General features: G+C 26.7%; 1 protein-coding gene across 2 annotated transcripts; it reads left to right on the top strand.

Moving 5' to 3' along the window:
* Nucleotides 1-1,366: 1,366 nt before the first annotated feature.
* LOC100165751 (muscle LIM protein 1) lies at nucleotides 1,367-12,523 on the top strand. Of its 2 annotated transcripts, XM_003243701.4 has the most exons (12): nucleotides 1,367-1,512; nucleotides 3,891-4,040; nucleotides 4,101-4,260; nucleotides 6,777-6,906; nucleotides 7,360-7,456; nucleotides 7,516-7,600; nucleotides 9,489-9,618; nucleotides 10,010-10,185; nucleotides 10,454-10,586; nucleotides 10,839-11,026; nucleotides 11,140-11,245; nucleotides 11,864-12,523. In XM_003243701.4, exons 2-12 carry the CDS (start codon nucleotides 3,926-3,928, stop codon nucleotides 12,032-12,034), a joined length of 1,491 nt encoding a protein of 496 aa, XP_003243749.1. In that variant the 5' UTR covers nucleotides 1,367-1,512; nucleotides 3,891-3,925; the 3' UTR covers nucleotides 12,035-12,523. The 2 variants fall into 2 exon arrangements, with proteins under 2 accessions (XP_003243749.1, XP_016658994.1); XM_016803505.2 differs by lacking the exons at nucleotides 6,777-6,906; nucleotides 7,360-7,456; nucleotides 7,516-7,600; ... (4 more) ...; nucleotides 11,140-11,245; nucleotides 11,864-12,523 and adding an exon at nucleotides 4,751-5,042 and having other exon boundaries at nucleotides 1,368-1,512.
* The last annotated feature ends 251 nt before the right edge of the window (nucleotides 12,524-12,774 follow it).

The raw sequence follows: 12,774 nt of genomic DNA, 5'->3' as shown, positions 1-12,774 counted from the left end.
CTTACCATAGCATGGTGTGAATAGGATCGTACAGGTATAAATAGGCAATTGCTTAAGATGATGTCAGCGCACTGTCTACGTACTACATAGACAAAACGCATTCATGCAAATAATTTTTATCAGTAATCTTAGAGTAAAATCGCCCTTCAAAAAACGTATAGATAATAATATTTCATAGGACATGTCATATTGATTTGTTGGTTTAAAATTGTCTCAAAATAATTTAAAATGTATTTTAATGTACAAACATTTTTTTTCAAGCAAAATTAAGGTCAAATAATAATAAAATATAAAACCTATAATATTGAAAAACTCGAAATTGATAAATGATTTCACTCGAATGCGTTTTATCTATGTTGTGCACGTGGGTCTAAGAGAAGGAACAATTAGAGCTCTGATATTCTCTCAAAATTAATTAAAATAGTATGCCTAGTTAAAGAAAATTATACAGATAAACCTCTCTCAAAGTTGAAAATTGAAACTTTTTTACTTATACAAAATGTAATGACAGTTATGTAATATGTACCTATTTATTATTTATGAATTATTATTGATAAATTGTAATTTGTATTAACACTCATTTATTATAGTATCAAATGCCTATTTTAAATTCAGGATATTTTAAAGTAATCAATACAATTATTTTTACTTAAAATATATTATTTTATATGCTATATTGGTTTTAACTATTAAAAGCATACTATTATTTGTACTTAGATTCGTTTTTAAATAATTTAACACATGCATATGTGCAATTAACATTATTTTAAAATTTGAATCTAGTATATAATGCATTTAAGATAATACATAAAATAGCATGATGTCATGATATATTGATAATTGATGGTACATTTTAGGTATTAATAATTCATATTTTTAAATTAAAATACGGGCATCTACTTTATTTGGACATTAACCCGTTACCCATACATTTGAACGAATAACGTAAACTTAGGTATAGCGAAGGTAGAGAATAATAGATTTTACAGTGTACTAAAATTAGACCAAAACAAAAGAAACGCGTGTGTGTATCAATTAAAAGTTTAAAATTTAGATCTAGAAAGTTTTAAAATAATATTTGAATGATCATATGCCAAGTACCGTGTAATTCGCCCCCGCATTATTTATGTTTTTAAATGGAATACTAATGTCTCTTTAAGTACAAAAATGTTTATGTTCATTTTATAAATATAATTTTTTAAGTATTTGTAACAATACAATTTTTTTTCTATTTTTATTGGCAAAAGTATATGTACCAAAAACCCAATGTAAATTTAATAATCTTTGTATTTACTATTTATATGTATATTTTTTATCCTGAAATTATACTATTGTAGATCAAGGGGATACTAAATATTCTTGCGTAGGAGCGTCTTAAAGGGCGGAGCAAATGTGCCGTGTGCAATACTGTAGTAGGGATAAAAGCAGTAGAACACTTTGATTAAAGTTCGAGAACATTCACAAAACCGAAGCCGAACACGCCTGTAGTAGGTACAATCTCCGTTTACTAAGGTGAGCAAATATTTTATTTTAATATTCTATTATAAACAATAATTTAATAATACAAATAATAACATAATAATATTTTTGAATTAAATATTAATGTAAATCACCCAACAAAATATTTAAAAAAAAAACTTTTAACTTTTTCAAACTTTATTTTAATTGTGTAATTGAATAAAATCTGGGATTAATTTAAATTTAATTAAATTACGATTTACAATAAATTAGTAAATATACACGGAGTGTATTACGGTGATCAGACAACTGATACATACAAATGTTATTTCAATCAAAAATTGTTAGATCTTCCTGATACACTATTGGTTGGCAAATATAAAATTTTCTATATTCACCAATTTTATTTATTAATTACAATATGTTAAGAAAGCATTAAATATTTAATTGATATCTCTTATATGTAATTTATATTCAATCTACCTACGATTATTTTGTCTTATTAATTTAAATTGTATTCAGTATATAAATCTAATTAATAATGTACTTCAATATCTTATAATACCTAATTATAATATTTAATTTCCTGTATGATGGCTGTTTAAATTTTTAATATTAAGTTTCAACAAAAACTTTAAGAAATACTCTTACATATTGTAGTAAATTTAAAATGTGTTTCATCTTATTAACCGTTATATTATTATATTATCAAAATACCATACAAAAGAAACCTACTACTATATGATTTAATTTATATATTCGACTATAATGTCGATAGATATTTATAAGTTAAAACTCTTAAGAATGTGTCAAAGTAGAATATCATAATATGCTTTTAAATAAAACTACCCAACTTTAATAATTTAAAGTCTATTTTGTTTATAATTTATGTGTACTAGGTATACCAAATTATATGGATCGTTGTTTTTAATTTTGAGTAATCGGTGTGCTTGTACGTACCAATTTATACATTTATTATGATCTTTATACATCTTTGTATATTTATGTATCTTTATAGATCTTTATACATCTGTGTATGCTAGTTTAGTTGTATAGTATATATGTAATTGTGTACATATATAAGTACACAATACTCTTGTACTATTTTGTAGTACTTACTTGTAATCTGTACATCGTACGTATAGATGATGGGTAGTTAATATTTTATATTTATATTTCTATTATACTATTTTACTTAATAAATCATTCAAGAGCGTGAGTAACATTTTATTCTAAAAATGGAGCCAATACATATTTGGAGGTCATTAGATTCTTCCACGTTAGTTTTATCCTTATACGGGTACCTGAGTGATAGTGTAAATGGAATTCTAAACTTTCAACGCTTCGCATTATATCGATTATGTATATTTATATTAATATGACGAATTTAACCTAGGTATACCTAATTACCTAGACACCCATTCTTTGTACGTTCACTCAACTTCAATAGATTTCCAGTGTTCACAAATGTTAATTTTATTTTTAATGTACCTACCTACATTATTTTCATAATATTATACAATAATTATTCGGTATTTTTTTATATCCTTATACCTATGTGTATATAAGTTCAGTATTTTGTCCTCTTTGACAATTTATAGTGCTATTTTATTTTTTCCTATATATGACATAAAAAAAAATAGGTCAAAGTGTCCAGGAGTGAATAATGGCTCATAGCCAATCGTACTTGTCAAGTATCGCCAAATGCTATTAATATATAATTAAGTAGTATATACATATATTATGTTGTGTCATATAACTTCTCTATTTCTCTCTCTCTATTTTTTTTCTCTTAGTCCTCGATCTATTGGTGAACAACTAGTCTAAATTGAGCTGACATTTAAAATTCCTCATTATTTATTTACTATACTTATACTTATAGACTATAATATACCTATTCTTACTGGTGACTAATCCACGGATATGAAAAACCATGTGCAAAATGTTATATTTAAATTTTACATTTTTTGATTCTAAATTTAAATATAATTTCACAAATAAAAGTGTCACTATGAGTAATTTGTTTACTCCAGACCACGTGCAAAAATTATCAACATTTTTTTTGGAATCAAGTTTGTTTTACCAGTAAAAATATGTTATTATTCTTACCCGCTTGCAGTTTTGTTGAAGGAGTAGTTACCTAGGTACTTAAATCGAATTCATTTATATATTGCTATAAAACAATGTGAAATGATGGATTACGATTTAAGTTTTAAATATCCACAAATTGTACTTTAATATCTACTTTATTGATTACAAAAAGATTATGCTCCTCAAATAAATGCATAAAACCGTCAAAACTGTAGGTAGGTACTTAGGTTAGGACGTTAGGTTAATACATTTAACGTTTTATGTGCTAATAAGTAATATTAAAATTACCATTCATACCTAAGTAACTTTAATATTGAATAATTTAAAATTTTGAATTTCAGTTTTATTTGTAAAATTATTTAAATCAACTCTCAAAATGCCTTTCGTCGCAATTGAACACCCGAAATGCGTAAAATGCACCAAATCAGTATATGCCGCCGAAGAGCGAATTGCTGGAGGTTATAAATGGCATAAAATGTGCTTCAAATGCGGTAAGATTTGAATATTTTAAGTGTTTTTTTCTTTCTATTAATCTTGATGAAATTATGCAGAATTGTGTGGCAAGTTTTTGGACTCCACCAACTGCGCAGAGCACGACAAAGAGCTGTACTGTAAAAACTGTCACGGAAGAAAATACGGACCAAAAGGATACGGTTTCGGTGGAGGCGCTGGATGCCTGAGTACAGACAATGGTGAACATCTCAGCAACGTGTAAGAGAATAATAATTAATTCCCAAATTAATTCCTATTAATGGTCACATATTTTACTAATTATTATCACAATGATTTTTTTCGAGGAATCACAAGAACCGTTTAATGATAGAAACATTTTTATCTTTCATAATTAAATATTTTAAAAATAATAACTACCTACATAACCATACAAATCACACAATACATAATATTACTATAGGTACCTATTTTAAAAAAAAGCAATAACAAATTATTATCGTTTGTAAGTTTATATTTATTGATTAGTTATTGTATTAATGCGTATCCTATATAGATGATACTTTTTTAATTATATTTTTTATTTCTTATAATTTTTTACTATTTATAATATAATAGAACAATACGAAACTATTAGAAATTACTATAATTCAAGTGTATAAAAAAACGCCCCAACAAAGTTTTCTTTGTTAGATAGTTTTCCTACGAGCATGTTTCAAATATATAATAATAAGTGTGTTTTTTTTAACAGCCTTTAATGGAGAAACAACCCAATTAAATACCTGACCATCCGAAGGACCTACCCATCAACCTATATTTATTTTTGCATGCAAGAGTAAAACCTTTTTAATATTTGCTTATACATACAAATTCACCTCTCATTTCTGTTCGTTTTAGAAGATATTTTTTTTTAATAATTATATGTTAAGTATCCAAGCTTGTACCTATTTACCTACACATCAGTCTATGTACAGTGAACAAGCAATATATTGTATAGAGATGTTTTGTTGATTTTTCATTAAATTAATAATATTATTTCCAATGATTGTTTTTATTTTTATTTTTCGTTTATCTGGCAGCTTAAGCGATGCTTTCGGCTAATCATAACAATTATTTATTTTATTACTTTCATGATTTTAATTTTCGTACATATTATATAACAATGATTGCTTTGGAGAATACATAATATGAAATGTACATATTAAAATAATATATGTTATTGATCGGATATAATATCTAAAACGTATTTAATTTTGAAACATATTAATAACGCTATCCATACATATTTTAAACATATAGCAATATAATTAAATGCCAACTGCATATACCTAAAGCACGCTTAAGATACCATTTATTAAGTTATTTATTTAGATTTATCATGTCTAACATGACTATTACCATTTTAAATCCTAAGCATAATATTACAAAACATATTGATGTAATATGTAAAGAATCAATTTTAAGAGAGTTCATGGAATGCTATATTGTTTCACTTCTAGAGTCCAAATGGCTTTAAATGGTGAGATAAAACTTTTTTAATAACTTACCAAACATAATATGTATATAAGTATAGTATTTATATATACTATATTATATCACATGAGTCTTTGGCAATTGGAAAACTTATGCTTATTGATGGTTATGCTTTCACTAATGTATATATTGTAATTTTAATTGTGTACTTATTTATCTTATTTTAAGCTTTCGCTTAATGAGTCATACCTTTTTTAACAATAATACTTATAAAATAACAATAATACGGAGAGGTGAACTTTTATGATTTGTAAATATTATTTTTACTGTTGTACTTAAATGGTACCAACAGTAATTAATTATTGTTTTGTTTTTTTTTTACTTCAGCAAGCTGCAATTTTGGATTGGAGTCATTATAATAATGATTTATGAAAATAATATATTTTTTTTTAAATTGTACTACACTTTATAAAATAGCATAATATACTTAACTGTAATTTTTTGGGGAAACTTTGCTCAATAATTAATGATAAATAATCTTAACCTTTTATAGACTAAACATATATTTTTAAACTTACAAAACCACTATACATTATACTTTTTATATATAATAGCTTATAAATTTAATCCATATAATAAAATCAAGTTTATAGTTATAAATTTACTTTTGAAAAATGTTCAGTTAATATCCAAGAATACCGGTTTTCTATAAATTTAAATAAATATTAAAAAACATTATACATAATGATTACAACAGTCAACAATTTAAATTTAAATTGTTAATTCAAGATTTTATATACATGTATATTTTGATTTAAAAATGTATCTAGATACATTTTTAAATAAATAATAATAGTTCTACATTTAAGTATACTTTAAGACTTCAATTTAACTTGGAGTTTAAGTTTAGAATATAAATATTCTCATTAATTATAGCGTATATTTATTTTTTAAATCTTAAATTAACTATATTAATATATTAAGAAAACATATAATTTTACTCACTTATTTTTAGTTTATAACTTTGTATTACTAGTTAATAATATTATGGTCCCTTGGATAATATTATTTTTGATACTGTTTTATTTTTTAACTTTATAGAATTTGTCTATTTAACGCACATCTATTTTAATAATGCCTATATTTAATGGTAAAAAATCACTAAAACCACTAATATATTATACTTTATATTTGTATCAATATTACCTACATATTTACATAATATATTCAATACACCATGATTAACATTTCTCATAAACAACATTTTACTATGCATTATGCATTTATAATAAATTGCATTTTAGGTCTTACTATCATACTAAACCTCAAGGTGCCTCGGAATCACGATCTATGGCAATGGCTCCTGAAGGTGAAGGATGTCCACGCTGCGGTGGATTTGTGTACATGGCTGAGCAAATGTTAGCAAAAGGAAGAGTAAGTGTGATATTTATGCAACTACAATCCAAAAACCACAATTTTAATTAGATATATATAGGATATGTCATTTGATTGATATGGTATTCTAGGGATACCACAAAGAATGTTTCACCTGTTTTTCTTGTAACAAAACTTTGAATTCTGTGATACATTGTGATGGGCCCGATAATGAAGTACACTGTAGAGGTGAATGAGAACAAATATTTGTGTAAAATGCATAAATTCTGATTTGTTTGAAAGTTGTTTGTTTAAATTCGGAAATTAGTTTTGTATTTAATTTTAATATTGATTGAATTAAAATGGTGAAATTTCCAAATAAAGTTAGGTTTGTTTACTTGTTAGCTATACTTCTCAACTACCTAAACATTACCACCTTTGAGTGTCACTGAAATACCTATAACCATGTCATCCCAAATACTTACCTACGCATGATATGTATTTGAAATTTAGTCTTGGCATCGAGAGTGTTTCAAGTGTGCTACTTGCACGAAACGTTTGGATTCAGTCAATTGTTGTGAAGGTTCTGATAAAGATATTTACTGCAAAGGTAAGGTAATCCGTGTATTTTGCATGTTCTAACTTTTAACATAAATGTTTTTGAATCAGTATGTTATGGGAAGAAATTTGGACCTAAGGGTTATGGTTATGGACAAGGAGCTGGAGCACTTCAAAGCGATCCCGCTTACAATGGGTATGTTTAAAATTGTTTAGTTATAGGTGATTAAAAAATACATCCATCGTTATATGCTATATCTGAATTTAAGAAAAAAAACGAACAAATAGTAAAACCACCATAAATATTTCAATATATTAAAAATTATAAAAACATTAATTGATATTATGTAGAATCGGTACCCATATTTTTTACAATAAAAATGTATTTTATACAAAGTTTATTGTGTAAATCTATATATATATATATATAAATACATGTATGTCTGTCTGTCTGTCTGTGTGTCTGTGTGTCCATATTACCATAGCAATAATTTATATATTATTTTGAGATTTCTGATGGAATTTTTTGTACATAAATGGTTGCCATGGTAATATGTAAAACATATTATTCATATAGAGTTGGCATTTTTAATGGGCAACGAAGTGCACGGGATCAGCTATTTATATATTATATAGATAGATTAGTCATCTAGGCAGAAGATAGGCTTATTTAAAAAGGGAGAGGAGCAACCTTGAAAGATACTCAAACAGGGATTTTGGGATTTCCGATGGAAATTTTTGTTTTTAAATGGTTGTCATGGGTTTTGAAGCTATTATAAAAATAATTATTGGTTGTTATTGGTTTAAAATGGTTGCTACGATAACCGTTATATTATAAAATAAAACTTATTCATATAGACAGAGCCGTGTCAAGCAATTCAGCGCCACGGGGCAAAAATGGTTTACGGGGCCACAGATAGCATATTAAGCGTAAATAAAGGCGCCCCTTACTTTTTCAAAACTACAGCACTGGGGTGAAATTTTCCCCTTTGCCCTCATCCCCCCTGTTAACATGGTTCTGCATATAGACTTTGCATTTTTAATGGGCAACGAAGTGCTAGTACATAATAATTATAATATAATATGTAAAGTTGTATTATTTAAGCATAGCGTTTTATATAGACTATTCATGAAAATACTTGCAATAAATATTATTATTTTTTTTTTTGATATAGCATCAATATCCTCAGTAGCAAATCCAGATAATGTTTAAAGGAGGGGAAAGATTTAAAAAAATATATTTACATGATAATATATAAGTAATATATATAATATATATATTATATTTATGGGAGATTTTAGATTTGTATTAATATATGAAATTGTATAGTCGGCAAGCATGTCTAACTTATATGTAATAACCAATAATATTGAAACCATATGAACATTTTTATAGGTAGAATATTAGGTTAATGGCCAAAAGACGACCGCTTCCTCATCGCTTCCTCATCAGTGACAACCACTGAGTTTTCTATAGAAATTATTAGTTATCGAGTGAAGATTTTACCGATATTTTCGAAATAACAAATTTACATCATGCATGATACTTACTTTATTAAATTATATTACCCTTTGTTTTATTTTGCGTGAATTACGATTTTTTAATCTTTTTTATGGAATATTATGATAAATTTCCTTTGTTTTCGTGAATCATATAATAAAAATAAAAATTGACCAAGTTCAGCATAATACTCATGATTTTTTTTCCGTATAGTTTGTTATTCGAAGCGCTTTGGTCCCAGAGGTATAGGTCACAGAGGTGCTGGTGGTCAGTCAATTGGTTTAACATGTGACTTAAACGACGAAGCCGAAAGGTATTTAATGATACCCAAAGATCTCCCAACTATTTCTTTTTCATAGCATGCAATTATCTGTTTCGATAAATTATCAATTTACCTATATAATTCGTAAACGAACATACATTTTCCACTATTTTCACGAACTGAATGTCGAATATAATTCAATGCCCAGTATTTCCATATAGTATAATAGGTATACCGTTACCTAAATTTTTCAACTTTTTCTTGTTATTTTTATTCTATATTATTATGTCATTAATGAAAAATGTTAATTTTTATATTTAGGGATGTTAGCACATCTCGAGCTCCTATTATTGACACGAGTACAACTACTATTAAGGCAAAAGCAGGAGAAGGGTGTCCACGTTGCGGAGGTGTGGTATTTGCTGCTGAACAAGTGCTTGCTAAAGGAAGTGTAAGTAACAATTGTTGACACCAACTGTGATCGTGTGGTGTGTACTGTGTAGCTATGCCAATAAATTAAGTTAAGTTTTCAGTTTAGGAAGTGTCACTACTGGGTGGCTTCTTCCAACAACTCACTCACGCCTTTTTGTAAATTAGCCCATATCCTTATTGTGTCTCTGGGTACAGATGGTATATTTCTTTTAAAAAATAAAAAAAAAAAAAAAAGTTTTCAGTACCTAGTTAATAAATATTTGAATAATTTTTTTTTAAATAACTTTATTATTACATTTGAGATGAAGGCAGTTTTATAAACTTACTTTATAAGTTCTGATGTAATAACAAATTAAAATCGTTTAATTATGATTATAATTATAATAATAAACGTTGTTGTATTTCTCAAGGAATGGCATAGAAAATGTTTCAAATGCAAGGATTGCAATAAAACTTTGGATTCAATAATTGCTTGTGATGGACCTGATAAAGATGTATATTGTAAAACTTGTTACGGTAAAAAATGGGGTCCTCACGGATATGGATTTGCTTGCGGCTCAGGATTTCTTCAGACAGACGGCTTGACGTTAGTATACATTATTAAAATATTTTTGGCTTTACTTTATACTACCTATATGTATAATATGTATAAAAGAATAAATATTATCAGTTATTAATTAATTTACCTATCATATTTCATAACCTTATAACTATATATTTTGATCGGATGTAAATACGTTGGACGGTAATGGCCATCGTTTACCCATAATATTTATTCGTGACCCCACTGAAATAATATTATATCTATAGTTGTTGACTGCAAATCATATAATATATATATTCGTTTGTGATAGAGATGAACAAATTGCGGGATCGCGACCGTTTTATAATCCAGACACCACATCTATTAAAGCGGAAAAGGGAGAGGGTTGTCCGAGATGTGGCGGAAAAGTATTTGCTGCTGAACAACAATTGGCTAAAGGAGCAGTAAGTTTTTTAAAATAGTTAAATACCAAACTTATCCATCGTTAATATGCATCATACACTTAGAAAATTAATGATGTAAGTACATTTTTAATCTACACGCAGCTTGTCATAATACTATGCATTTTTTCAGAATTCATTACTGAAAATTATTATTTTATGACAATATAAAACTACCTTATCAAAAACACATCACCCTTTTTTAATTTTAATAATACGCATTTAATTATAAAATTCATATAATTATTATAACAGATGTGGCACAAAATTTGCTTTAACTGTGCTACTTGCCACCGGCCATTAGACTCTACATTAGCTTGTGATGGACCGGATAAAGAAGTTTACTGCCGATCCTGTTATGGAAAATATTTTGGACCCAAAGGATTTGGATATGGACACTCACCAACTTTGGTCTCCACCAAAGGAGAATCTACAATGTTGTTGTAAGTACTGACAATCATAAATAAATATATTTTTATAAAACGATTTTACAAGATACATAAATTAAATATTTTTAAAACGGAGAACTATTTTTATTATTTCACATTTTTTTTAGCTCGGAAGCAAGACCAACATCTGGAAACAAGAGCAGAAATGGAAATGGGTGTTTGAGGTGTGGATATGAAGTTTATGCCGCTGAACAAATGATAAGTAAAAATAAGGTAAAGACATTTTACAGTTTTATTACTTAATAAAAATATTAAAGTACTTACGTGTTAACACTAATATAATACAAATATATACATTTATCTAAAAACATATTTTAATGTTATTAAAGAGTAAAATATAATATAAATAAGATACCTATAAATCCGTTGCAAGATGTTTTTGACTGAAATATTAATATATATTCTTTACGATTTACGAACATTAATATTGTCTGATTAATTTGTTTTATAATTATATATGATAAGTTAGTATTAAAAACGAAGCATGTTATTTGGTTGGTAACACATTAGGTAGTATCCTTAACGTATAGCGTATACAATATACATAATATATTATGATATGAATATTACGTAGGTTGAATAAAGGCGTCATACACAATTAATCATCGTATATTTCTAATTTTTTTTTTGATGACTGAAAAATCTGTTTTCACTTGATTTTTTTTCAGAGTACTTAACCATAATAATATGTTCTTTTTTTCACTATGTTACATTTTAATGTTGAAAATTTATCCAACATCACTATATTATGAACTTGTATAGTAAAAACTTTTCTTTAAAATACATAATATACCTATATCTTAATAATATATTTTATGAATTTATTTTTAGTCCTGGCACAAGAGATGTTTTACTTGCGCTGATTGCAGTAAATCATTAGATTCGACAAGTTTGAATGATGGTCCTGATGGCGATATTCATTGCAGACCTTGTTATGCAAAACATTTTGGGCCAAAAGGTTGCGGCTTCGGTATGGGTGCTGGTGTTCTGTCTATGGCATAAATGATCACTGTGAAATGAATGCAAATCAAAGGCTAAAGAATATAACTTTTAAACAAACTTTATTCGAACATTGTTTTATGCTTTTTTTTCTTGTAATATCACCAACCCCAAATATACTAATTATTTTAATAAACATTAAAAAAAGTCATGATTAATGTAATATTATTTTCATTTTTTATTTTATATGTACCTATATTCATATAAACCTGTATACTTTTTTACTTTTAAAGCTTTATCAACGTCGTTTTATATAATTGTGCGTAAAATTCGCGAATAATAATTAATATTGAAAAATCGAAACCAATAACATTAATATTAAGACAACTTTAATTTATGATTTCTGTGCATATGAATTGGACCATAATTATGCCAATATCTTTGCATCATATTTCGGTACTGTGAATACTATTGAACTTTAGCGTGTATATTATTGAAAATGTTTAAAATGAACAGTGAAAATATAATATTGAACTTTAACAGTGCATTAAATATATGTTTACAATATATTATTCATAACTTATATTATTGTATGAGGTCAGAAATTGTCCATATATCTCTATATACGTTTCAGATAATAAGCATGATCCGATTTTTGGGATCAGCATCTTTTCTGATAGAAAAGTAAACCTAGTATTGGTACTTTTGGGAGATCAAAATTAAAATGTCAAGTAGTTTTAGAAAGCGTCGAGAAAAACTACCGACAAATTATGAAAAACCGCTAAAAATGGGATTTTAATTTC

This window comes from Acyrthosiphon pisum, chromosome A1 (assembly GCF_005508785.2).
Source record: "Acyrthosiphon pisum isolate AL4f chromosome A1, pea_aphid_22Mar2018_4r6ur, whole genome shotgun sequence".
In the NCBI taxonomy this organism is placed as follows: domain Eukaryota; kingdom Metazoa; phylum Arthropoda; class Insecta; order Hemiptera; family Aphididae; genus Acyrthosiphon; species Acyrthosiphon pisum.
Note: the sequence above shows the minus strand (reverse complement) of the source record. Positions and strands in the feature narration are given on the sequence as shown.

Excerpts from the sequence above, each read along its gene's own strand:
- LOC100165751 (XM_003243701.4), top strand. The coding sequence starts at position 3,926 with ATGCCTTTCGTCGCAATTGAACACCCGAAATGCGTAAAATGCACCAAA. Across the intron at positions 10,587-10,838 it reads AACAATTGGCTAAAGGAGCA|ATGTGGCACAAAATTTGCTT; the intron begins GTAAGTTTTTTA and ends TTATTATAACAG. Across the intron at positions 11,246-11,863 it reads AAATGATAAGTAAAAATAAG|TCCTGGCACAAGAGATGTTT; the intron begins GTAAAGACATTT and ends ATTTATTTTTAG.